The sequence below is a fragment of the Idiotropiscis lumnitzeri genome, chromosome 20 (genome assembly GCF_059441095.1).
Source record: "Idiotropiscis lumnitzeri isolate Australia: NSW breed Sydney's pygmy pipehorse chromosome 20, RoL_Ilum_1.0, whole genome shotgun sequence".
Classification (NCBI taxonomy): domain Eukaryota; kingdom Metazoa; phylum Chordata; class Actinopteri; order Syngnathiformes; family Syngnathidae; genus Idiotropiscis; species Idiotropiscis lumnitzeri.
Window position 1 is genome coordinate 11,092,250 of NC_142410.1, and position 27,451 is coordinate 11,119,700.

The 27,451-nt window shown below is 44.8% G+C and overlaps 2 protein-coding genes across 6 annotated transcripts in view; one reads left to right on the forward strand and one right to left on the reverse strand.

Annotated features, from left to right (window-relative positions):
* The first annotated feature begins 66 nt into the window (after positions 1-66).
* Positions 67-1,796, forward strand: LOC148317740 (uncharacterized). Its single transcript, XM_088284779.1, has 5 exons — positions 67-206; positions 415-508; positions 582-741; positions 805-957; positions 1,122-1,796. The coding sequence occupies exons 1-5, from the start codon at positions 82-84 to the stop codon at positions 1,295-1,297; spliced, it is 708 nt and encodes a 235-aa protein (XP_088140905.1). The 5' UTR covers positions 67-81; the 3' UTR covers positions 1,298-1,796.
* A 2,916-nt stretch (positions 1,797-4,712) lies between these two features.
* Positions 4,713-27,451, reverse strand: part of rhbdl1 (rhomboid, veinlet-like 1 (Drosophila)) — a 35,588-nt gene continuing 12,849 nt past the window's right edge. For all 5 annotated transcript variants that reach the window (XM_088284784.1, XM_088284781.1, XM_088284782.1 and 2 more), the window contains 7 exons: positions 19,702-19,860; positions 16,801-17,025; positions 15,983-16,131; positions 15,793-15,905; positions 8,019-8,119; positions 6,071-6,131; positions 4,713-5,670 (listed from right to left, as the gene is read on the reverse strand). In XM_088284784.1, coding sequence (XP_088140910.1) covers positions 5,399-5,670; positions 6,071-6,131; positions 8,019-8,119; positions 15,793-15,905; positions 15,983-16,131; positions 16,801-17,025; positions 19,702-19,767 — 987 coding nt within the window. In that variant the 5' untranslated portion in view covers positions 19,768-19,860 and the 3' untranslated portion in view covers positions 4,713-5,398. The remainder of the gene's footprint in view (positions 5,671-6,070; positions 6,132-8,018; positions 8,120-15,792; positions 15,906-15,982; positions 16,132-16,800; positions 17,026-19,701; positions 19,861-27,451) is intronic.

The window sequence follows — 27,451 nt, forward strand, 5'->3', positions numbered from 1 at the left end:
TTAAATTGTCTCAAAGGGATAATTAGCAACGCCGTGTTATATTGTGGAGTTCTATGTTGATTTGAGAGCAGTCGCGCGGCCATGAGTGGACTTTTTGAGTGCGAGCAGGCTGCAACATGGAGGAGAGTTGAAGATAAATATTGGGATGTGGTGGAGGCCAAAAGCAAGAGCAAGAAACCTGGGAAGCTTCTCCACCTTGACAAGTGGTAAGAGAAACGAGCACGACATAATTGTAACATCACCTATCGTGCATGATGACTACTGGCAACCAGTTTCTGGTTGTAGAAATATTAGAGGTTGGTCAAAATACTTTCCCCTTTAATCAATGTTATCAACTCAAACTGTTGTCCTGCAGTGGACAAGTGTGTATGTGTGTGTGTAATGGTAACTGATGAGAGGGTTGTGTGCACTCAGGTACCAAGAGGAGCTGCCCGCCGTCATCTCAAGTCGATGCCAGAAACATGTCACACTGGCGGAGGTGGTCAAGCTGATGGAGTGGAAGCTTACTGTAAGTTGCCCACACAAACAAGAACACACACACACAGCAGATCAGAGCATCTCAGCTGCGTCCTTGTCGGCAGAGGGGGAAGTTCAGGCCCCGTCTGCAGCAGCTGGTGTCCTCCAACAGCGAGGACGTAGTGGACAAATGTTCCCGAAAGGCCTTCAGCCTCCTGCCCGACGTGGCGGCGGCCATCGCCGAGCTCAGCTTGCTGAAAGGAGTCGGCCCGGCCACCGCGTCAGGTCAGCAACGCAGCATCATGCACAAAATCGGAAGTCGTATCATTTTCTTTTTTTTTGTTGCAGCTGTGTTGGCTGCAGCGGCTCCCGATCAGGCGGCGTTCATGTCGGACGAAGCCCTGGAAAGTGTGCCGGGGCTCAAACCCATCCAGTATACGGCCAAACACTACGCGCTCTACCTGGACAAGATGGTGGACATGACCAACAGATTGAACAAAGGTTCAACATTTGACCTATACAAAGTCTAAATGAAAGTCATTTTTGTCATTTAAACAAAAATATGTTGATTAGAAATTCTTTTTTTTAACAGCCATCATATCTGAGCTTTTTTGACTTACATTCTTTTTTTTTTTTGACATCATTCGCGTCTCCTGTTTCTTCAGCGGACCCTCAACCCAATTGGACGCCCCAAAGGCTGGAGCGCTGTTTGTGGGCGCTCACGGTCGCTAAGCAACAGCAGTTGCCACTTCTTGAGGATCTTGATGTGAAGGGCGGCAGCGTGGCGGAAGAGTGTGTGGATGCTGATCACAGAGCAACCAAGAAACTTAAAACACGATGAAAGAAATCACAGTAGACCTGTTTTTTTGTACGTCAGCAATAAAGGCTTTTTCGAAGAATGTTTTTTTTTTCTTTCGCAACCCTCACTTGAAACAAGCAGAGCCCTTCTTAAGGCTTTTTTTCTGGATCTAAAGGAGAATCTCGACATGTTCAAAGGGAATTCCCACATCAAATTTTTACAGCTGTCAATCGCTGGATCAGATTTGAATGAACCCAAATGTAAAAAAATAAATAAATAAAAGTTTGTCCTGGAACAGACGAACGACGCACAAAAATATTTGGATGTCGCCACAGTATTGTTCTTTATTTATATCGTTTCCAAATGAAAGCAAAATACAATGACCAGTACAAAATAAAACAAAATATATTCATATATATACAATATAAAATGGTTCCGTTTTAGAACATTTAAAAAGTACATATAATAGATAATGAACTAATTCATGAGGACTTTGATACAAATTTCCCGCATGTAAATGTGACAAAGAGAAAAATAGCTTTTTTTTTTTTTTTTTAATTTTCCTTGTTGTTGTTGTAAACGCTGTGTTTGCGCAACCTCGTGTCTGTTTGTCGGCGAGATTGAACCTTGTCAGTTTGGCACCATTGTAGAGACGCAGGACGCAGCGCACGGCTACCTGAGTGGCTTATGCAGCTGTCAGGATTGGTCAACTTTAAAAAAAAATAAATAAACAAAACCAACGAACAATACTTGAGTATTTAATTTTTTTTTTTTTTTTTTTTTTGGCAACGCACTCATTTGCTACACAAACCTCTAATATTTGACTTCCCGTTCGGAGCTGCACTTTATTTTTTTTTCTCCCCCACATTAATTTCCCTGCTACGCCTTCAACGTCGTCTCGTCCATTTGAAACCAATTACTGCCAACTTTGTCGGAGATTGTGATTGACTCGCTTTTAACGCATTGTGTCAAGTCATTTGTGCCGCACTTCTATTCGGGTGAAGAGAAGAAGCAGCTCTCCAATTTGTTGTAATATACAGTTCTTGGATTTGCCCCCAGGTGCCGCGCAGCTGCGCAATCGGAAAAAAGACGATTTATCGAGAGCAATGTATTGGCAGTAAACAATATGGCACACGACATTATTGGAAGTCCGCTTTGACCTTTTTCAGCATGCACTTGTGGCTGTCGTACGGGGTTGCGAGGCTTTTCCGCGCCGAGACAACGAGGCGCTCTAGAGCGGTTGTGAAAGCCCGTGTCTACACTCGGAGAGCTTCATTTTTGATATATATTTTTTTTTATCTCCGTCATCCCCTTAGCTTTCTTTGACACTCACTGCCGACAACGAGGCACTCTAATGCCAGCTGACTGAATAGAAGATGCATTTGCGTGGCGTAAGCATTGCTAGCTAGCTAACTGCATGTCACACTTGCGCCAAGATCACACTCCATAATTTAGAATTTTTTTTTTTTTTTTAAGGAAATTAAAAAAAATATTTGAACGAGTGGTGCAACCCCAAAGTACCTTTTCATTTCCATACCTAAAAAGTGTTGTTTTTTTTCTACACGTCATCCTCGATGAATGGAGCAGAATTAAAGCATCAATGACGCTTCAGCATCGTCTCGCTGACCTTGCCGAAGAAAAACATGATCTTAGTGAGGCAACCGCGTGGATTACTCGGCTCGCGTCTTCTTCCTCCACGTCATCCTGATCACGATCCAAAGTGCGGCACGAGAAAAACCGCCAATTGAGTTAACGGCACGCAGCCTGTCGGGGAGATACCGTCGTGCGTTTGCAGCCATGCATCATCTTGACGGCGGGGATGTTGTCATGTGACTTGGATACGTTGAAAAATCACTCGGCCTTGCATTGAGGGAAAGAAAGTTTCGCATAATCAACCCGAGTGTCGGGTTGTGCTCTCAAACTTTTGGAGCAAATTTTCACCCGAGAGCGCAAAAGCATCTGACCTTTGACCCTTCGGAGGACAAGCGCATTTAAGCGTTCCCGTGATTATTTTTGAGCAGTATACATTTTTCATTTGCCTTCGTCTCATTTGAACAAATTAAAGGTTGCGTGTGGACGAGTTGGTGTGTGTCTTTTACAAAAATCCAAAGCACTTACGAGCCCTTTTTTTTTTTTTTTAACAAGTTCCTATGAATCTAAAAGTTAAAGAGGCACATTAACCTCCGCTCAGACATCCCCTTTTTCTTCATTATAGGCTGGCGGCGGATGTATGCATTATTCATCACTCTACTGTATCGTCGCTACGTCCGAGCAATAACATTTCAGAGGGACCACGAGGGGCTTCCATCAATTTTCCATTACTCCGGCGTTAATGGTTGATTTTTTTCTAATTTTCCGAATAGTCGGGCCGACTTGCGATACCGTCTGACGGTTTCATCCAGGAGGGACTGCGGAGGGATCGAATTTATGAACCCATCGGCAAAAGCATAAAATGTTCAGCCAAGTGACGTTCAAATGAATTATTGATCGGACGAGTGAAAATTGGCGCGCCGAAGGAGTAAATGCAATCCTCGCGAGAGAAATCGCTCAGGGCGAGGACTTTGTGCACGTCTGCAAAACAAACCCGTCAACTATAAACAACTAGTTCAAGCGGCAGGCGAAAAACAAACAAACTCCCCCCCAAAAAAAAAGTCAGCTACATGAGAAATGTTCACAGGCGTGTAACTTGCACAGTTTTGTCTTCTTTGACTTGGAATATTCACAATGCAGAAAAATGACTTTTACACACTTATGGAGGCGACCCCTCGAAAAAAAAACAAAAAAAGCTTAACGTCGTTTCATGTCCGAAAACTGTGATCAGAACCATCGGCCCAATATTTGGCATTTCACGAACATGAAGCTTTTTTTTCTCATCAAAAATATTGACTTCATGTCAAAACAAAAAAAGTATTTTATGTGCACGTCTACTCATGCCCACATCAACCTGTGATTTTATAAAACATTAAGGGCCCCGTTTTCATATTTAATATTTTTCTCTATCGAGACGCCAAAGCTTAATGTCCATGAAATCCAAAATATTGGCGCGATCGTTTTGATAGTTTTCGACGTTGAAGTGGGCAAAGTGTCCACATACATTTTGCTGACGTTAAGCTTCTTTATGCTTACGTTTTTTTTTTTGTCCTCTCTTTGAAACCATCTCAGATGAGTTCTTTCTATGGCTTGTTTTGTAAAGCACTAAAGTTTGTATAAAGTCAAGTGAGGGACAACAATCGTAGCCTTCTTTTTGCACCCTTTGAAATCCGTAAATAGACTCTTGGTTATCAATGTACAACACACACAACCACCATCAAATGAAAACGAAAACGACAACAATATACCCCCCCCCCCCGTCCCCCGTCCGTCTGTCCTCGCTATGATTACATTCCTTTACAAAAGTCAACAGGCCGTCAGAAGGAGAGGCTGAGGTATTGTCTGAGAGAGGCCCACCCCGGTTGAGTTCGTCGTACGCGTGCGGCTGCTCGTCCGCCTTCGAACGTGACGTCGCACCAAATTCATTACATCGTGATGAGCGTTTCCTCACTGGCGTCATCGCCATGGTTACCTTCCCACAGCTCCGCATGACGGAAAACTGTTGATCTACGCATTTATTCCACATCCTTGATATCCGTTTTCTGGTGATTGCACTTGAATTGTCTTACGAGTGAGAACAAAAGAGCCGACTAGTATACGGAGCTTCAGTTGGATATCGAGGATATCGATTAAATGAACAAAAGGCTTTCCGTACCGATTGGACACTTTGTCAAATATTTGGGCGAGTCCACAGTGTTGGGTACAACGTGACAATTAACCTTTCAACCTTGTTAATTGAAATAAAAAAAAAGATAATCGATCTTTGAATCGCATTTTGTTTTGTTTTTTTGTGGCGCGTCTCCTTGTTTGTTTCACCAGAGGCACGGAAAATGAATCAGCACGGCCACTCAGGGGTGAGTCCAAACAAGACCAAAAAAAAAAAGCTCCTCAAAATGGACGCGAGGAACTTGTTCTGCTGCTACCCTCTTTAATAAAAGAGACATACTTTGCAAAGTGTCCGCCGAGTCGCTGATGATTCCCATGTCAGCGAAAAAAAGAGGATGATTTGAAAGAAAAACCTGTTCTGGAGTCAGACGAGGAGCGGCGCCTTCATCAGGGGGCGGGCGGGATCTGCACGCCCAGCAGCTCGTAGGCGAAGATGTTCCAAAAGATGGCGAAGAGCAGGAAGGTGATGAAGGAGAAGACGATGACCCACCAGGAGCACTGCTTCTGCAGGCTCTCCTCGTAGCTGCGCAAGATGAGCAGGCCCATGCTGATGCCCACCACGGCGCCCGACAGGTGGGCCATGAAGCTGGGCTGCGGCCCGGACGAGGGCAGCGGCGGCGAGAAGCGCAGCCACACCGCTCGACCCACCTCCGAGCTCACTGGACCACAGAACGCACATGGCGATTAATTCTTTACAATAAAGACAAGTCAAGCCACTCTGAGTTGAAGTTTGTTCAAAAACTAAACATGAAATAAAAGCAATTTTATTGCTTTAGCCTTAGCAAAGTCCACTTAGCTTCATGCTAACAAAGAATGCAAAATGCCATTGAAATGCTAAAGTAATTAGCAACAGCTATTTGACAGATAACATCAATAATTCATTACTCTGTCAATTATTTTGCAGATTAATCGTATCAAAAGACGAATATAGAGCGCTGATCTCCACAATTCACAGCGACATAGTTCCGACTTAATTTCAGCAATTATTTTCCAAACAAATCGCTGACTTGACTTCCACGGAGCCTCAATTTGCGCATGAAGAAAAACACGCTAACTTACTGCAAACTAGCGCCAGGATCATGCGGAGCAGCTTGTACGGACACCTCATCCCGGCCCAGTTCTGCAAAACACAACAAGAGCCACCGTATGGCTTTATTAGCAGCTTGGCACCAAACATCCCATTTGCTCTTTTTGAACATATTGAACGCGGAGAGATAGACGATCCACTTTTTCTGGAACGAGCCCCCGACTGCGTGCACCTGGCCGCCGTTCGGCGCATTCCAAGCCAGGGGCGCTCGGTTAATTAGAGCTCCACTAATGAAACAGACAAGGGGGCAATAAAGCGCACGCACGACCCCACTGGGAGAAAAGAACAACGGCATCCTGACGTTGACGATCGGCCTTTAGTCACCCGGATGAATAACGCAGCCAATCACGTGGCCCCTGAAGTGTCTTTTGGCTGTGAGGAATTGTGGGAAAGGACCCAGGGCCACTTTTTCAGCCCGCCTCCCCGGCGAGCGCAGGCATGCAAGATTAAAAACAGCGGATAAAAATAGATGGTGATAAAGGCTTGTCGCAAGAAGAGGCCTTCAAAGTCACAATATTACAGCGGATAAATGATTCATATCACGAAGGAAGGAGGTCACCGCAGTGGGAGGCCAGCTCGAGTCGGGGAGGAGATGGAAATGAGATCTTGATCAAACATGCTGACATCCGACTTCATGTTTTTTTTTTCTTTCACTACAAAGGAGTTTCCCTGAGAACTTGTAAGTGGACGATTAGAGAAGTTGAAACACAAAAGATTATCGGACTAGAAGATCGCTTGTGCAGTGATTCTCAAAGAGTGGTATGGCTCCCTCTAGTGGCGCACAAAAGGATCGCTGAATAAGAAACAGTCTTGTTGCATTGAACTTTTAAGTCAAATGTATTTGGATTCAATCTTTATGCACGTTGTTTTTAAACTTTTAATTATCACATAACTTTCATGTGGAATGTACCCAAATCGCCTCATTAAATAAGTCCTTTTTTTTCTAATTTCCCGTATTTTAATATTGGTTTATTTAGCATTTTAGGAATGCATAATACATGCAACAGTTTTATTGTGAGTGCTTTTCTCTCATCTTGCATACAAAATATAAGCAGCAATTATGAAGTTGCAAAAGTCCTCTGACAGTTCCAACGGAGCTAAAAATGTCCGCACCGCCGATGGCAGGCAGATGGTTGAACATCTCCCGCAACAAAAAGCGCGCAGGAGGAAAGTCATGTGAGCAAAAAGGAGATGCGGCTGAAAGGATTTCCCCGACAAGCGACAGACGTAAGAGAGCAAATAAGCTGTTGTCTGCAGCCTCGCCTCGGGGGCCACTGAGGCTCGTCGCCGTCGGCATCTGGAGGGAGCCTCGCGCTCTCGACGACGACTTCAAGTGAGTCGTCACATTCCGCAAGGGGTCGAGGAGTTGGCGCTAAAGAATTTCACAGGAAAAGTCTGACACACAAATCGTACATACTGTGCGGGGACAACAAGAGGCCTTAAAAAAAAATAAAAAAATAAAAAAACGCTTCATCCAGGGAATTGACTGCTTACTTTGCGGTGGACTCAAACAAACACAACTTAATAATTCATGCAAGCGTCTGTTCGCTCGTGGATTGTTGACATGATAATGGAAATTATTAGTTGGATACTGACGTTGATGGATTACACTGGTCAACAGATCTTTTTTTTTTTCTTTTGCTTTTCGCTATTTTCCACAGACATCTTCAACACTTTTTTCTTTATCCTCATCTACAAATGACCTGGATCTGCTGTAAAAGTACAAATGTTGCCCTCTCCAGGTTTAAATGCCTCCAAAAAAAAAAAGCACTGTTGTGCTGAGAGACGAATCCCCCCCCCTCGCCCCGATATCAGCGCGCATGCACAAGAAGCGTGTGACATTGAAATGGTACCAAAAAAAAAGAAAAGAAAGAAACTCCCCCTGCGCCACAATGGAGGCGAGGACGAGACGGCAGTTACCATGACAACGTTGGCCAGATGTGCCGAGCAGAGAGCGTAGACCCCGCCGGAGCCCCCCACCACCGGAGCGCGCATGTCTGTGATGGACACCGTCAGTGAACCTACAAGGCGGGGAGGGGAGACATTAGAGCAAGTTCGAAAAAGAAACACTTTTTTTTTGGGGGGGGTTCTATTCTGTTTTGTGACAAATGAAAAAGCTTTTTCAAAATGATGCATTGTGAGCAGCGGCTGAATGTTTTTTTTTTTTTTTTTTTAGAATAGGCTAGGAAACAAAAGGGGGTCCGATTACTCATCACGCAGCCTCACACCCGTCACCTTCCTTTGGGCCTTTCTCCAAATCGCCGCTAGGGAGGTCAAGGCCCAACTTCACCACCTGAATTGGAATATTTATTCTTTGAAAATGTAGTCATCTATTCCCAGCAGTTTATGATTTCAATTTCATAGCGGAATGTTCGGCTGCAGTGCTTCTAATACATACACTTGGAGCGGATAAATTATAAATGCCCAAGTATTTTCATATTGGCTGTCTACATGTGTTGCTCCACCGTTTGTGTTAAAAAATATGCGGCTGAAAGCATTAACACACTGCGATGCTGTTTTTAGTCGGCATGTGTATGGCGCTTCCTAATATGTGTTTGCATTAAGCAAGCGGATTTGCCGGCACTGTCAAATACTGGGAGGGGCAAGAAAAAGCTTCAAAAAGCTTTTTTACAATTTTGCTCACAAGTCAAAGCAAAAAAAGAAATACATTTCCAGCACTGCAGTAGACGGCTCGTGACACGATTAACTATGCTAAGCTGTCAAACAGAGGTGAAAAAGGGAGCATCTGCTGCGGCAGTCACGGAGCACAAAGTGCCATCCCAGAGCCGGTCAGAATTCCGAGCAAGATGCCGGCGTCAGCCGACTGTTAATTATGCAAACGAGCCGATAAGGGAAGCGCAAAGAGGGCTGATAAAACTAAACAAGTCTCTTTTTAATTACAGTCGGAGGCCGAGATGTCAAATCTGTAAGGCACACAATTTGAGCGTGTGGGCACAAAAGAGTAAACATTGTCTCAAAAGAAGACTTTGCAGGGCCGCAAAGACGGATGGTAATCGGAGCGCCGCCGCACAGTCATTCGTCACTCGTCGCCGCTGCACCTGCGGGTGCTGCTTTTGTCAAGATTTATGGGCGCGGATGAAGGCTGATACGACCCACCGGAGGAGACGGCCCATTTTGGCGGCTTGCTCGGACAAAATTACAATTTCACAGTGGCGCGCGAGCGGCGAGGTGGCGCATCTCTTTAAAGAAAGACGAGGGCTTGAATTGGGCCAACTTTAAATGCGGTGGCGGACCGTCAAACGTTAGCGGAAGCGCTGACCTACATTCACAACTTAAATTGTCATATTTGCCGCATAGAATTATTTAGACGCTCAATAGAAGGAAAGTACGACTCACATTTGAGAAAATAAATATTTGTCGAACATGATTTTGAAAAATGCTCGACCTCATCGGGGGAGGATGAATTTGAAAATCGGATCTCATTGCTAATATGGTTGAAGTTACGTCTTGTGGCCGGCATGATTCTTAAGGTCCTGGGCAGATTAGATTGACATGGCAACACATCAAGGCTGAGCTCTGATTGGACAAAAAAGAAATAAATAGATAACAGCAACGTAGACGTACTGGAAGCAGTGCAAATAATAAAAATGGAGAGAATAGATTGTTAAGAAAAATGAATACAATTTCATGGAAAATATATTTGCAAAAAAAAAAAACAACAACAACTTGTGCTTCTTTAGGGAGACCTTCCAAATATTCCACATGAATATTAAACAGAGCCGTCCTGTGGCTTCTCCCGCTTAGCGAGGATTTAAGATTTAGTCGTCTCACGCTCCTGCGGGAGCAGAGCCGCGAGGTGTGCGATTAATTCTGACGCGCTGCATCTCGTGCGCAGATTATTTAGTGCCGCCATCCTCGGCGCCGACGTGCACAAATCTTCCGGCGAGCCCGCGACATCCATTTGATGACGGTAAAACACGTCAGCCGCAGCGGAGCAGGGGTCAACGACACGACTAAAGCACCTCCGTCTAATCCTCAGAGCTGAGCCTTTCTGTCAAACCAAACGCCAAGACCAGCCGTTGACTCTCCGCAGCGCTCGGGCTGCCCCCGCCCCTCAACTTTGTACGCGGCGCTTTCTGCAGGATGAAGCGCAGACGTGTGGCGCGGAACGGATCTGAGGCCAGATTCTGACAGAGTCTCGCAGTCGTCGTCACTCTTCCGCAAACTAAAACACAGAATGCAACGGAATCAAGCCATCGTGTAAAAGCAATTGATAACCGCGGCATCTCGCTATGCTGCGAATTAATTACAAAAATAAAATAAAATACATCACTGTTAAAAAAAAAAAAAAAAAATTATTAGTTGATGTTCTATTTTGCAAGAGAAACGTTCAGCGGTCACAAAGTGATGCGCCCGAGTCAGCACTCCTGCGAGCCAAACGGACGCCTCTGACGGATAATAAAAGTCCACGAAAGCCTGATCAGATTTATTTTGCCGCCAGCGCCAACGAGAGGAGGCGGAGCCCGCTGGGGGCGAGTGGGAGAGAAGAGCGTCAACGACCTGTGGACCTTTGGAGCTCATTATATACGTAACAATGACGGCTAATGCAACTTCTGCTAATTGCACGGCGACTTTCGGGGCTGAACAAGTCGTTGAACCGCAATGAAGTAGAATCCAATTTTTAAAATCGCAAAAGTTGGAGTTTGGATTTTATTTTTATTGTTAAAATAAATAATAATGGGAAGAGGACAATCGTGTGATGAATCGGCATCAATATTGAGAGGGACAAAAAGTCGTTAAATGCAGCCTGTTTCGGTCAATCAATTATTTTTTTTTTTTGCTGATATTCGACTAATTTTGGAGAGCGCCATTCTTGGAGTTTGAAGACACTTCAAGTCAGTCTCATCCGTCACCGGACGCTTTTTGTCTCATTCGTGTCGTGTTTTCCATGACATGAAATATAGCGGCATCCATTTTGAGGTCTCATCACCACTTTAATGCCGCTGTCGGCTCGATGAAGGATATTTTTCAGCCAGGCCAAAAACTGGAGAGAGCAAAACGGCCATCACCATCGAGTGGGTGGAATAATGAAACAAAAGACAACTTCATGCAGGAATCAAATGTGAAGTTCACTGTCTATTTAAATATTGTACAAAAAGTGCGTGTGATCTTGAACTGTGAGCTTGTAATTTGATGAATTATTATTTTGTTGAACATTTTTTCTTTCATGTCTCCTGTTTCAATATGTCTACTTGTTTTTAGGTTTTCCGCCTGTTCTTTGAGCGTACCAATCTGCTCCTTCCAGGCACTCGTGTCCAAGTTTACGTTCATTAAACAAAAGTTCACGGAATACCAAACCAGTAAGGCTCCGAGGTCAGCAGATTGTGGTCAATTAGCAAAGCCGACAGTTCAAAGCAAACATGGTGCATCAGCATTTTGGTGTTCTGCTGCAAGTGGGTTTTTCGCAATTAAATTAATCAGTTCCACGTTTCTTTTTCATGCAGTTCTTCAAGGAAATAAAACAGCAAAGTTACAAAAAAAAAAATCATCAGATCACTGGAGGACGAGAAAAGAAAAAGAAAGCCTCTCCCCTGCTTCATTGTGAACAGAACAGCGCCAACAGGAGGAGGCAAATCCCGTTTGACTCACTTCACATGCGACAACATGTCTCTGGATCTGGATGCTCACAAGCCACAATATTAGGGATCGTTTTTTGTTTTGTGCTCAATGTCTAAGTGGCCCAAAGTTTTGAGGCGGGGGGGCATTAGGAACGATTATTATAATAATAGCGCCAAGGTCAGCCGGCCTCCTTGGCAGGTGGAGGCGGGGGGCCCTTGGGGGAGGTACCAGTCAGAGAGACCTTGACAATATTGCGCTTTATAATTAATGCACAGAGCAAAGTGGCTGTCGGATGTCGAAGGACAATGACGGGAAAAAAGGACTTCCCTCTTCTTAGTGTTTTTTTTTTTTAAGTATGAGGAGGGGTGGGCACACTTTTGTTGCTCCAGAGCAACATTTTATTTTTTGGCCAGGTCATAAATGGGACCAATGTAATGTAGAAGGAAAAAAAAAGTTATGTGTAACTTAAATAGTGCAATTGAAACATGAGATATTTCACCCTCATTTTTAAATGGAAAAGAAAAAAAAAAAAGATGAAGCTGATTACGGCTTGTGACGACTCCATGCCAATCGCAGGCCCACCGAGCAACAAGCCTTCTATTTTCTGCCACAAAATCTAATCCTATTTCTCCTGCGCGGTGCGCCTCTGCAAACAAGCATCCGCTGTGCCAATATGATGTGAATGCGGCGGAAGAACGAGTACATCACAGGAAGGAGGACGACATTACGGGAGCGACAACATCCGTCAACCGCGGCGGGATTAGACAACGCGGCTTCGATTGGCTTCCGAATGTAAACTCGTGACAAAGTCGCGCAGCACGGGAAGGCGATGCGGGCCGGGTCATCTGTCACGTTTCCATTACAAGGCCCATTTGCTCTCTTTCCTCCTCCATCTTCAAGGAGAACACCAAGAAGCAAGCAGGGCCTTCGATTGCTGCACGCTCGCCAGAATTTTGTGGGAAAATGGACACAAAGTTCAAGTGGAGTCAAGTGTGCGACCAGAAATGGTCTGAAAATGTAACCAAAGTGTACTCAAAAAGAAAGGTTGTAGGAAAGTGGACAATTAAGGAAATTTAATAGTTAAGTGCACAAAAACCTTGTCAAAATATTCAGCTCTATAAAAAAAAAATACAGCACAATTTTTTTTTGGGTTGTTTTTTACCTCGAATTTTGGAGAACTTTTTTTAACAGTATAGTAAATTGCACATTGGATTTACATAAAGACGCTTCAGGATTTAACGTCATAATTTCAAAATTTATAAGCAAATTGATTAATAACAATGTATTAATTTTTTAAAAATTAATTGATTTAATTATGAACAAATTATTATTTTAATGTTTTAAAAATGATATTTTTGACAGTTTACAAAGACATTTAAACTTTTTGATATGTTACAAATTTTCAGATCCACAATCTGTGGTTCATTGCAGTTTATTTTTGAAAATATTTTGTATTTTATTTTGTTCAAACCAACCCGATCTTTTCATAGAAAAGGCGTAATGAAGGCCTATCCCCAGTTGTTTTGTTTCTCACTATTTTTTCAGTTTAAAAAAAAATAGACATAAGCTTTTCACTTTCTGCAGCTTGACTGGATCACACAGTATCTATCGAATACGTTCATCACGCTGTCTTGTTCAAACAGTTTGTTCAGTCCTTCTCAAGCTCACACAATCGACCTTGACGTTGACCAGAGAGCGCCACAAATCCTGCTTTATTACTTGCACAAACTGATTTATATCCAAATTCGTGAGCGGAGAGGAATGATGTGATGTCGACCGGAGCTGAATGAAGGCGGCAAGAGGGACGCAAAAGAAAGACGGCAATCCCTGCGGTCCGCCTGCGACGCTAGCGAAAATGACAAAGTTGCATTCTCCATCTTTCCGAGGAGGCCCTTCATCCGGCGTCGGCGCGGCTGAGGCGTGAATGATTGCGACGCGGATACGACAACGATCGAGGACGACGGCTGAGGTCTGTGCGGATCTGTCGCCCCCAAAAAATAATGTCAAAAATGATCCTGTTTCCGGCACGTTCGCACCCAAGGACAAAATGTACAGTGGCAGACTTTATTTTTGGGAGGAAGTAATTTGGGGTTTTGACGAGGAGCACTTTGAAAGGAGGCCTGTGGTGCGGGGGAGGTTCTTGCGGTGTGTTTGGGCACATATTTAGTTGCACTGAAGCGGCTGCATGTTGCTTTTTGTATACATATCAAAAAAAAAAAAAGATTTGATTAAGTTGTGCATGTTACAGGGCACGTGATTGGAGGGAAAATGATTTATTTTGGTTTCTTTTTACATCACCAAAACATGGCATTTGAATTAGGGGTGTGTAGACTTTTTATAGCCACTGTATAAAGTGAACCCGATAAATTACACGTGAATTTTTGCTAAGTGGCAACTTTGAATACCAATAATGTCCTTTGCGTCCTCCCCACACCCACATTTTTTTACAGTTACATATTTCAAAGTCGGCTTTTAATTGGCAAAACTCCGCCCCGATTCTTCTGATTTTGACAAGGTCGGGCTCCTGTTCTAAGCACGCACTGCACAAGTATGTTCCGACATTTTTCAACCACTCAAGCAGGTGCCTCCTGAAACTCAAGCTGCAAATTTCCCATCCTGACCCGCAACGCCTCCCCAACTCATCACAATCCGTTTCATCTCCTCGCCGCCTCTTCCTATTCCGTCTCATTTGTCGGAAAAACGGTGACAAGAGCCAATGCTGTCAAAGTCGTCCGAGTCCTATTCCAACCCGTAATACTGCGATTCAACTCACGCTCGGCAAATCGCATTTGTCATGTCGACGGATCAAGCCGAGTCGTTCGCATGAAAGCATTTTGACTCCGGGACCTGGCTGCCGCAAGTCATCTCGCTGCCGATTGTCTTCAGCAACTTACGAACGAACGGCGACTCAAAGTGCACTCGGGCAAAATTCCCCCCGCTTTGCTCTCCACCGTTCTTCATCGGGGGTCCCGCGTTCATCACTGCCGAAATAAATCAAGGGTACAATAATTCATGAGTCTTCCCAAAGTGTACACGTGTGGGTTGTTTTCACCGAGCAGAGGAAGATTTGAGTGGTGCTAACTTAATTTTACACGGCGCACCGAGAAAATGAGAGAAGAGAAATAAAACATTTGAACGTTTAGTCACGTAGACCAAAGAGGCAAAATATCCCATTTAAGTATTACTCCGCATGAATTAGACGTTTGCTTTGCTACAGTGATCTAATGATGCTGAGCGCGAGATTTTCGACAACCCAAATTGTTCGTGCTGGAAAAGGGGAAGCGCGAGAAGATTTGCGCAGCGGGCTTGATGACTTGTACAAATGCGCATTAGCGGGAGACGAGCATTGAGAAAAGCCATGCAGTGATCAGCGGCCACGGAAAAAAAAAAAAAAAAGGCCACAAATCTCCAAAGTGGCGCACCGCAGGATGAACGTTAATGAGGTTCCCTTCAGTGCGGCGTCGTGACCTCTACGAGAGAGAACGCAGTCCAATCTGGAGTTGGACCACAAGTTTATGCAAAAATCAGCGGCAATCGGAGACCTTTTACTTGATAAATGACAGCGAGTTGGGAAAAGTAAATTCTAAGCATTTTTTTGTGGGAGGGGAGTAAAACATTGCAAACAAAAGGACAAAAGCAAACTAGGTCAGCGCGGATGTACTGCTGAGTGGCAAAAAAATACAAAAAGAAAAGACCAAGCAGGGAACAAAGCAAACATTCTCAGACTCACTGTTGGACCACAGTTAGTCTGAAACGGACTTATTGACATATCGGGTCTCGTCTCCTTCACAAATCTCTTCCTAGTGTCTCCGTAACATGCGTGCATTACGACTGACAACGAGGCGCTCTAGAGCAGCCACGCCAGATCCACGCACTGGCTGGCAAATGCGACTTTATAAATAAATAAATGCCAACATTGTTTTCCTTCCGGTTCACACTTGCATCTTTCATGGCCGACAACGAGGCGCTCTAAAGCGGCCACTCCAGAAGGGATCGGCACAAGTCCGACGTGATAAATTCACTTTACAGGGCTTTCAAACTGACACGAGACTCAAAATGGAACTCTCGGTGTTTTGTGCAATAAAAACAAATTTCCTTCAAACGAGACACTCACCCGCCAACACCCCCGCCATATAAAGCAGACTTATCCGTAAGACGCCATGGACCATCTCCAAAGGGACCCCGATCATCAGCTGCAGTAAAGCGTTGAAGCCCAGCTGTTCCAAGCTAAGAGGGAGTGCAGCGAGCGGACAGCGTGAGCTTCCAACACTTTCAAAGTAGACATGACGATGGCGCTTACGTACCCAACGTGCATGAACATGTAGCTGAAGAAGCGCCACACTTGAGCGCGGTGGCCCGGGTGGTACACCAGGGGGCTCTTCATGAAGTCGGGCTGGTAGGTCTGCAGCACCCATTTGTTGAGCATGATCCCGTAGCACATGAACACGATGATCTGCGATGCACAAATGCCACGAGGTACTGTACTCAGCACGCAGGGATCGTTTCATTGAGTTCCATCAATTCCTATTCTCGGAAAAATGACTCATTGTCAGCGTGAACCGTTAATGCATTGTCATCACAGACCACTCGGCATCATTTGCCGCGATTATTACAGCGCTGGGACTTTCTTTGCTCACAATAATGATGATTACAAGAATGAAAAGTGGGATTTTTGCAGTGTTTGCGTCGAGCGGGTTTGCACATGAGCAAAACGGGTCATTTAAGGCTCTGTCGTGGCTCGGGTGCTTGATGACCTGGTTTAAATCAGACTGGGGGAGGAGAAGAAAAATAAAAATTACAAGTGAGGCTTTCAACTCCTGACTCTGAAATGGCTCCAAAGCACTTCACATGCAGCTCAGTGGGGAAAAAAAAATCACTCAGTTCAAAGCCAAAAAAATCTCTTCAGTGGGTCGAGTGTCCGACTGAGTGACCTGAACACTCGCCATTTCCAGTGGTGGGAAGTAGACTTGAGTTGGTTTTCAGTTATCTGTACGGACGTTTTTTTCAACCTCCGCAGATGAAAACACGAAAAAAAAAAAAAGAGCGGAACTGAAATGGTGAAAAACAAGTCTCAGAATTTGACCTTTTCTAAGCGTGAAAGTAAAGTTGTCTTTGTTTTCACCTGGACGATGGTGATGACGGCGATGAAGACCGGCGGTGGGCACAGGCGGTTCTGGTGGAAGTACCAGCGGCGGTCGGTTTCGCAGGGCAGGATCTCGTAGGCCACGTAGCGGACAAAGCGCTTGTAGAGACCCAGGCCCGTCTCATCCAGCAGGATCTCCCTCTGCAGCGTGCGCCGGCCGTTGGCGATGGCCCGTCGGAAACTGCTGGAGCGCTTGCTGCTCATCTGGGATTTAAAAAAAAAAAAAAAAAGTGTAGTTGGTGGAAAAAAAAAAGTTTGTACTTCCCGGTTTTAGAAGAATATTTCGGATTTCAACAAGAGCCGGAAAAAAAAATCCCGCCTGCTGAGATCAAGTGTGCTGCTTGCTCACAGTGCCATAAATCACAGTATATCGCAAAAAGAGGAAAAAAAAAAAAAAAAAAAAGAATTACCACCAGAGAAAAGTTGGAAAAAAGAAATCCATCACAGTGTTGCTGATAAAAACAAAAAAAAAAATCTTTGTCTGATATTTTGGCTTCCTAAAGCAAAAAGCTTATTTCCACTTTCACACAGCAGATTCACCTGAAAGTCCCGAGCTAACCATTGTAGCTAAAACAATAGTGCTCCCTGGAGGCAAAACTGCCAACCAAGCAATTATCCCAAAATCAAACTTTGTGCGCCGTGATAAGATCTGACACAAAGCAACTGTGACGGAACAAGAAAGCGGCCTCTGACGTTCACGGCGACAAAGCGCAAGTCTTTTCATCGCGAGCGGCAAAGGATTTTTCAACCTTGTGCTGAGCGACGCCAGTGCGGGAAGTTAAAACAAGCCCAACTTTTGGTAGATCCATAATCAGGTACTTCAACTTCCGGGCTCGTCATGCGCGTGGAGGCACAATTTCTCCATCAATCCACTCGCTAATGAGCTAAACTCACGGAAGGCGAAGATTTTCACAGGAATGAGCAAATAATGACCGCAGAGGAAACAAATTGCTGCAGAAAAATAAAGCAGCTGCTCATGTTCAACATTCACTTCAACAGACTTCCTTGACACCAATTACTCTCCCGTTTGGCCAGTTAAATTGAATATGTGTGTGTTACCATGGCAACGCAGTGGCCATCAACACCCTTTTAAAGCGATTACATGCTGCAATGAACACGGCAGCAGTCATAAATTGAATTAGACTGCCAGATAAAAAAAAAAACACATGACAAAACAAGGACCGCCTCTTGATGCACTGGACGTGCATTAGCAATAAAATTTGTGTCGATGGGAATTAGCTTCGAAATTATAAGATGGTGCAAAGCAATCTCCTTGAGCTTGAATGTTTTCGGCACATAAATAAAGTGAACAAAAATCAATATTGAAAAAGGGAGAATCTTGGAAAGTCCCTTACGGAAGGGATGCTGAGGCTTGCAGCACAAAGATAGCAACAGCCTTAAGGGACAGCTGAACGGGCTAAATGGCGAGCAGCAGGTGTGCACGCATACACATGAGTGAGGAGCTTTTGTCCCTCCCTCGCCGTTGCCGCATGTTGTCCATCGCACATGCCGCTATCAGCTTTCGTCGATTGTCCTTGATGGATTAATTAGCCGCAGCGCGCGGTCAATACCTCCCAGCTCAATAGTAATTAGTCATAACCATAAGACACAAAAAATTGTTTCAAAGGCCACGGAAGCCACAAAGTGAGAAAAAAAAAAACGCTCGCAATAATCTGGCGAATTTTCTGATAAATCAGTGGCAGGAGTAAAAAAAAAAAAAAAAAATACTCAAGGTATTTGTACTTAGTTACTTGCCACACGGAGAGCCAAGTGCTCGCTGAGTCCACCCTGACCCAAATACTCAACGCACTTTCTTGCCCAAATCCTTTTAAAATGAGAACCCCCCGCCCCCCCTCTCCTCGAACTTGTTCGACTTTCATGGTTTAATCATGACAAAGCTCAAAATCGCATCATTTGGATCTGATCGCTATCAAAACGTGGTTGAGGCGCTGTACAATATTTGCCAGTGCGCTCAATATGCCAAAGAAATATATCAAAGGATGAACTGCGGCTTGTTTTGAGTGCTTCATTCTGTTCGAATGCTTCTGGGAAGGCGACAAAAGCCTCGCTGGGTTGAAAGCAAAACATGTGAGCGCTTATTATTTAAGTGCCCCTCTGATTGGACCTCCTGAAGGGAGAAAATAAGTGCAATAACATTTAGAAACAAATGTTACATAAGCCGAAAGGAAAGCCTGGCTGCGAATGAGAGCGCAAGGACACTATTAGTCCTTTTTTTTTTCATTTGTAATTCGAAAAAGAAAATGCTTTCGTATGTGCGCGTGTGTGGTCTGCTATTTATATGAAAAAGCTCACGAAATGAGGCACACTCAAAGACTATAAAGCTAAGCTTGTGTGCTATTGAATTTAAGAAAAGAATGAAAAAATAAATAAATAAATAAATAAAAAACCTCCCAATGAACCAGACTCGAAATGACAAAGCTCTCGCCTAAACGAGCCACCAATAAAAACAGCGGCTCTAATAAAAGAGCATCATTTGTCACAAATTCAGGGCGTGGTACTTGTAAAAGTGTCGCAAAAGCGACGGATGGCGAAGAGGAACGAGGTTTGAATACAGGAAGGACGGACGGCGGGCAGAAGGCCACGGAGACGGAGCGACTCTGTCGGTTGTTTGCTGATTACCTGCTTGCAAATGTCACGCTACTTGCGACCTCGCGCATCGCCTGCAATGTCACGCCAGAGTCGCTGCAGCATTTTAATAAGATGCACCTTCACACACACCAATGTTACTCCGCAACAAAAAAATATGGCATTTCGTTACCTTGACTTAAAAGTTGAATTCATCCCGTGAGTAAGCTCATAACCCAAATCATGCAACAATGATTAAAATCCCCCCCGAAAATTTCCACCGTCGCGACTCACCAGCTCGATGAGCTCCTGATAACAAACTTGTCCGTCCTCATTGCTCTGGACCAGCGCTAACAGCATGTCCAGTTTGGACGGGTCCAGCTGCAGCTCATGGTGCTCCACCAGGCTGGTGAAGTTCTCCACTGCGATGAAACCGGTGTTGTCTGGATCCAGCTGGAGGAGAAAAAATTCATTCTTGAAACATTTATCAGCGACAACACAACAGACAGCAGTGAAATGCTTTCAACTGTTTCTTGAGCGGAATGTATCGTTCCAAAAAGAAAGCAAGGAGCTGCTTTAAGCCACGACTGACGCTCACTCGAAACTACGGCCCGGGGTCCACTTGCGATATTTGAAGCCATATTTTGTAAACCCTTTCATAACGTATCCAAACATGTGAGGGCAAACCGGGAAGTGTCTCATTTTTGGCAATCTCCAGATAGAAGCGAGAGCGTCTCGTTAAGGTTTCACGCAGTAAACCGACAGCCTCTCGTTGGCCTGCGGACGAGCGGGATTTTCAGACGTTGCGTCAGGGTGAAGTCAGTGGAGGTGCGCCGCCGCGCACCGCGTCACAAGCGCGGCTTGGAACGCGCTTTGACCGAAAGCGTTTCGGCGTGCTTGCAAATTGTCGCTTTGTTTGATGAAAGCGGGGAGCGGCCCCCATTTTAAGCGAGGTGTCTATTTAAGTGAGATGTTACAACTCTAATAACGAGAGCATTAGCATTTAGTTCAAGCGCCGCATGCGCAACAGTCACACTCGCATTAAAACACGACAGCTGTTGCCTGGTAACCCCTTATACCATTTTTTTTTATATAATATGCAGGCTTCATAATCTATTCATATTTTCCAGGAAGTGTTTATTCACCGGAGAGCGCCGCACTAGTGGCGGCGAGTAATGGACTCGTCTAAAAGGCGGGTTTTCATGCAGCTGAGAGAGGTAATAAATTGATTTGTATTCATAACACTAAGCACACAACTAAAGTAACTCAGAAGCAGACAATAAACAGATGCTGGATATACACACGCGCACGCACACGCACACGCACACACTCCCAGTTCTCCCCTGGGCAGTGACTTATTTACTCTCAATGTCATGTGCGCATGTTTCTGCACGTGAAGCCCGGCGAGACAACATGCATACGACGCTATCGTCCTCTCAACACTTCACAGTGATTGGCTGCCATTGAAGAAAAAAAACATGAAATACAAATCAAGAAAGCGAGGAATGGAAAATGAGCCAAGAAGATAATCCGTTCAAGTGTGGATTCTATGCACGTTTGTTGGAACATGGTTCCCTCCAGGCAACTCAGTTCGTCCTGCTGATGTTTCGGGCACGGTACCCACGTGGCACAAAAAAAAAAAATGGACAGCCAAAAAACAAAGAAAGAAAATACCCCCCAAAAAATACCATTTTGAAAGATAGGAACAGTAAAGATTCAGCTCTTTACGGATGATGGCTTTAGAGTGCCTCGTTGTTCACAATGAGTGCTAGCACGTGATGCAGAAAAAGGTTATAATAAATAGAGCAGATTAAAAAAAAACTTGACAGTTTTGTGCACAGGAACTTTGGACTGCTTTAGAGTGCCTCGTTGTTACAATTTGGGGGAAGCGGAAAAAATTAAAAAAAAAAAAGAAATAAAATAAATAAATATTTAATAAATATTTTTTTTTAAAATGACACTAATATTCCACATACTATTCCAAACATTCCATGCGGACTCATGGCAAGAGTTGCTTGCAGGATGTGTCACCAAAAGACTGTTTGCTCGCAACTTAAAGGCTGCTAAAACGTCAGCATATTTCTGCAGCTCCCAAGTGTCCAAACACTCGCTGACGCGCACGAACACACAAAGGGTGAGACGGAGGATGGAAAAGGACAGCCAGGGAGTCAGCAAGGAGGCAGACATGAGAAGAGACATTGAGAACCAGAACGCCTCGTCGTTGTCTCGTCGTCTGGCAGCGAGCTTTTTTTTTTTTTTTTCTTTTCTTTTCCCGGGTCTCGGGCCTGCGCTGGCCACAGAGAGGAGAGGGATGGCAACGTAATGTGGCTGGCGGCTCCCGGCTGACAAAAAAAGGACAGGAGGGGGAGCATGCGATGACTGTTAGCCTCCGTATGTCAAGGCTTCACCAGACGCACAAGTGCGACGTGCACATCTGGCCGCGTTTATGCCGAGCAAGCGCAAATGTGACGGGTGTTATGTATTTGTGGTCTGTGTTGAATCACGTGGTTATGCGTGACGTCATCAAGCAGCGCGTGCGGTTGAGCAATGTAAATGAGAGCTCTTCAAGTCTTCCTGTTTTTGCTTCGTTGTAATTAAAAAGTCATCCGTCTACACCTGAGCCTTCATTCATCCTTACCCGAATTAACAGTAGAGGATACAACAAAAGTGGCGACGAGGGCGTCTGAACCTGCGACGTTTTTTTTTTTTTCTCTCTCGGGGTGGACTTTGCGCTGAGTGCGGAGGAGAAGTGGCGGCACAAGGTTTTTGGAAGCCGCGGACATTAAAAGTTTTGAGGAAGACAGTCAAGTAAGTGGCAGGCTGATTAACCAGGCGCAGAATGGCGGGAGTTATCGGCTCGATTGGCCCCTTTGACGAGGACGTTGAGCAGTGGAGCTCGTACACGGAACGTTTTGGCTATTTCGTTCAAGCTAATGCTATTGAGGACGAAAGGAAAGTACCAACGTTTTTGAGTGTGATGGGCCCGAAGACATTTACTTTGCTTCGTAGTCTGGTACAACCAGCTGCTCCGGGGAGTAAAACATATGAAGAGATAGTGGGTGTTCTCACTGGACATTTTTCACCAAAACCTCTTGTAATTGCCGAGAGATATAGATTTCACAAGCGCTGTCAAGAGGAGGGGGAGTCCGTAACCATGTTTGTGGCAGCTTTGAGAAAGCTAGCTGAACATTGTGAGTTCAAAGAGGTGCTAAATGACACACTAAGGGACAGACTAGTGTGTGGATTAAGGAATGAAGCAGCACAGAAAAAGTTGCTGACTGAAAGTGACCTGACCCTGGAAAAGGCTATCAACATCAGTGTTACAATGGAAATGGCGTCCAGAGAGGCTCAGCAACTAAATGCTACAGGAAGAGTGCACAACGTTGCCGGCAGTCAGAGCAGCTCTCCGGGACCGTGCTATAGGTGTGGTAACACAGGTCATCTTGCATCTACCTGCTGGTGTAAAGAAATGGACTGTCGTCAATGTGGCAAGAAAGGACATGTGGAAAGAGCATGTCGGAACAGAAAAACTATGGAAAAGAGTAAGAAACGGGATTTAAAAGACAAATTCAGAAATAAAAAAAAAGTGTACACTGTAAAAAATGACAAAAGCTCATCTTCTGATGAAGAAATGAACGTCAACACAGTGCGTATAATGAATGCAGATGAAAGCTCAGATTGCTATTGGGCTCAGACTAACCTAGAAGGGCATCCAGTTAAAATGCAGATAGACACAGGGTCCAAGGCATCACTAGTGTCATATCAGATCTACAAACGGTGCATGAAACATGTTCCTTTACGCCCCTCTGACACTGTTTTCAAGGCATATACAGGACACAAAGTGCACATTAAAGGAATGACCGATATAACGGTTGAGTGTAACAGTCAAACTGCTAAGCTACCAGTGTATGTTACGAGAGGAAACTTTGCACCAATCATGGGGCGTGTGTGGCTGAAAGCATTACGTCTTGATTGGCAAGAAGTCAGACAGTTGTCAAACGAGAATTTACAACTGCAAACCATCCTTGAGAAGAATGAGGAGGTTTTCCGACCAGAGTTGGGCAGCATGAAAAATATCACAGTGAAACTACACATTAAGCAAGGAAGCAAACCAGTGTTTATGAAGGCTAGGACAGTGCCTTATGCCATTCGTGACAAAGTCGAGGCAGACTTGGAAGCATTGGTCAAAAGTGGAGTGCTGGAACCTGTTTTAACAAGTGAATGGGCAACTCCCATTGTGCCAGTACCTAAAAAGAATGGAGGAATACGCACATGTGGAGATTTCAAAGTGACTGTCAATCCGGTGTTGAGTGCAGAGCAATATCCACTCCCACTGATTGATGATTTGTTTGCTGGACTGAGCGGTGGACAAAAGTTCAGTAAGATTGACTTAAACCAAGCATATCTGCAAATGCATGTGGAGGAAGAGTCACGTGAAATACTAACCATAAACACTCAAAAAGGACTGTTTAGGTATTGCAGACTGCCATTTGGTATTACATCGGCTCCAGCAATATTTCAGCGTGCCATGGATCAAATTCTCAGTGGATTACGTGGTGTACAGTGTTATTTGGATGACATACTGTGCACCGGAGCAACCGATGAAGAACATCTTCAAAATTTGGATGCCACACTGCAAAGATTACGTGATTATGGACTCAGAGTTCGCAAGGAGAAATGTGACTTCCTGAAACCATCTGTGGAGTATCTAGGGCACGTCATCGATGGGAAAGGCCTGCATACGTCACCTTCAAAGATCACAGCCATTGTGGACGCCCCGCCACCTGAGAACGTGAGTCAGCTGCGATCTTTTCTCGGATTGTTGAATTATTATGGAAGGTTCATACCGAATTTAGCTTCACTGCTACGACCGCTACATGAACTGTTATGTCAAGACAAGAAATGGAAATGGACTAGTGAATGTCAACAAGCATTTCATGATGCTAAAAATGCATTAACCACGTCTAAGGTGTTAACACATTTCAATCCGTCATTACCAATCCAACTGGCATGCGACGCGTCACCCTATGGAGTGGGTGCTGTCATCTCTCATGTGTTTCCAAATGGTGAGGACAGACCTATTGCGTTTGCCTCCAGGACATTGAACAAGGCAGAGTCAAACTATGCTCAACTGGAACGAGAAGCACTGGGCATTGTTTTTGGCGTGAGAAAATTTCACCAATACTTATATGGAAGGAAGTTTACTCTGCTCACAGATCATCGACCTCTGACAACCATCTTGGGACCACACACAGGAATACCATCTCTGGCAGCTTCGCGTCTCCAGCGATGGGCTTTACTGTTGTCGGCTCACTCCTACGACATTAAGTATCGGAAATCAGTCTCTCATGGCAACGCAGATGGACTTTCAAGGTTGCCACTCCCTGTCACGAAACATGAATCGAACACCGTGGACATATTCTACTTCAGGAGCGTTGAAAGAGCGCCTATAACTGCATCCCAAGTGAAAAAGGCGACACATACTGACCCTGACTTGTCAGTGGTTATGGACATGGTCATGAATGGACGTTCAGTAGGTGATAGTGCTACACTGAAACCTTACAGTAATAGGAGGTGGGAACTTACTGTCCAGTCCGGGTGTCTGCTGTGGGGAAGGAGGGTCATCATTCCACAGTCACTGCGTGCTAAAATGTTGGAGCAGCTTCATGCGGGACACAGTGGAATAGTGAAAATGAAGGAGATGGCCAGAAGCTACTTTTGGTGGCCAGGGCTAAACAAGGAAGTCGAGCATATGGCCATGAGTTGCCCATCCTGTCACAAAACCCGTAACAATCCTCCAGCAGCACCACTCCATCCATGGGATTTTCCTCAGGACCCTTGGTATCGGATTCATATCGATTTTGCGGGTCCATTTGAAGACAGAATGTTCCTGATTGCTGTTGATGCACACAGTAAGTGGCCAGAGGTGGCTATAATGAAATCCACAACTGCCGAAAAGACAGTTGAGGAATTGGGAGAAATCTTTAGTAGATTTGGTGCTCCTGCCCAACTTGTTTCAGATAATGGCCCTCAACTTGTGTCAAAAGAAATGTCAGACTTTCTGCATGTCAATGGAGTACAGCACATCAAGTCAGCTCCATACCACCCTGCAACGAATGGGTTAGCAGAGAGGTTCGTGCAAACACTAAAAAATGCACTTAAAACATCACAAGGACAAGGAACGCTCCACCAGAGACTACATGAGTTTCTTCTCAAATACCGGACCACTCCACATTCAACTACCAAGACATCACCCGCCAGCCTGATGTTCAACAGAGAACTACGGACCAACTTGGATCTCCTTAAGCCTGCAGCAGTGAAAGACATTGTTCGGGCAAGTCAAAGGAAACAAATAATGCAACGGGACATTCACGCAAAAGACAGAGTTTTCACACCAGGAGAGAAAGTGCTCGCAAGGAATTATCAAGGCAAAACTAAGTGGATTCCTGCTACTGTGATTGCCCAAACAGGACCTGTCTCCTACACAGTTCAGTCAGCTGATGGTGTTTGGCGCCGCCATGTGGACCAACTTTTAAGGGCGTCTCCAAGCACCCCTGAATTGTCTGTGACTATCGATTGTGACAAAAATGTTGAGGAATGTTTACCTGAACCCTGTAATGTACCTTTACCTGTGGCAAATTCCGTTAGCCCTGCTGTTGTTCATGGTTCAGATAAATCTGTGGAAGAGAGCGCACCAGTACTAGAACCTAGTCATATGGAAAAGACTACTGTAGCGCTAGAACGTCGCTATCCTACTCGGGAAAGGAAGGCACCTGATCGTTTGAATTTGTAGGTCAGAGAGGTGTTGGAAAAAAAAAAAAGAGAATGTTCTGAGTTGTTGGTGTTTTCTTACCTGGTTAAAGAGTCTAAAGAAAAAAAACTGAAAAAGGGAGTTTGCTGCTTCTGATGTAGGAGGGGAGGAGATGTTATGTATTTGTGGTCTGTGTTGAATCACGTGGTTATGCGTGACGTCATCAAGCAGCGCGTGCGGTTGAGCAATGTAAATGAGAGCTCTTCAAGTCTTCCTGTTTTTGCTTCGTTGTAATTAAAAAGTCATCCGTCTACACCTGAGCCTTCATTCATCCTTACCCGAATTAACAGTAGAGGATACAACAACGGGCATTTTTTTTTTTAACTCATTCTCCCTTATTGGCTGAAAACTCTCTTTGGCTTTCTTGAGTGTTTTCTCTCAAGCCTAAGATGCCACAAGATGGTGTATTGGTTTTATTGTCTGTCTACATGTGTTGCTCCACAGTTTGAAGATCTGTTGCTTCAATAATTTTTACTGCAACGATGATGCTAGTTTTGCTAGCCCGTCAATGGCCTTTTACATTGCGTATTAGCAACATGCTAGTGGCCTCGGCATGCCATTTAGTTTTAATGTTGTGAATTGAGTTAGAAATGTTTTGGATCATACTTTAGGGCATATTTACTGTTTAAGTCAATTCTATAAATTCTTTTGGTGGGGGCGTCAATTAGTCGCTTTTTTTTTTTCCCCTCTGCTAGCAGCGGGACTTTGTCCCCATTACTGCACACTGTTCCCATCATGGTGACGCTGGTGTGACCTTGCACAGGAAGAAGAGCGCACACAGGGGAGAGCCAGGCCGCGTAACGAAGGGGGCGGGAGGATTGGCTCCTTGCAACCAATTAGGAAGCGTCAATTAGCAAAATGAGCTACACGGAGACAAATTAGCAAGCAGGCCTGGCGGGTGACGCATGAGAGACGAGACGAGCGCCAACCAACAGCGAGGATGGCGACACTTTGACAAGCTGCGCAAGTTGCCATGGTTACCAGCGTGTCCTCCCTCATAACGCCCCCCCCCCTCCTTCCTTGCTACCTTCCTCTCGTCCATCCGTCTTGAAATATTGGCGTTGGAGAAGCTAATGAAAGACACAAAGGAGGGGAGTGAAGACATGAGGCAAAGAATACAGATGAATGGAAAGACACCGGCGACCGTGAAAGGCCGGCTTGCAGATTGCAGCGGTAGGGCAGCGGTGGCAAACTAAAGGCCCAGGGGCCAGATTTAACACGTCAGATATTTTT

What these genes read in the sequence shown, in the direction of transcription:
- LOC148317740 (XM_088284779.1), top strand. Translation starts at nt 82, where the DNA reads ATGAGTGGACTTTTTGAGTGCGAGCAGGCTGCAACATGGAGGAGAGTT. An exon ending in CTTCTCCACCTTGACAAGTG is followed by an intron (nt 207 to 414) that starts GTAAGAGAAACG and finishes GTGTGCACTCAG; the next exon opens with GTACCAAGAGGAGCTGCCCG. An exon ending in GACCAACAGATTGAACAAAG is followed by an intron (nt 958 to 1,121) that starts GTTCAACATTTG and finishes CTGTTTCTTCAG; the next exon opens with CGGACCCTCAACCCAATTGG.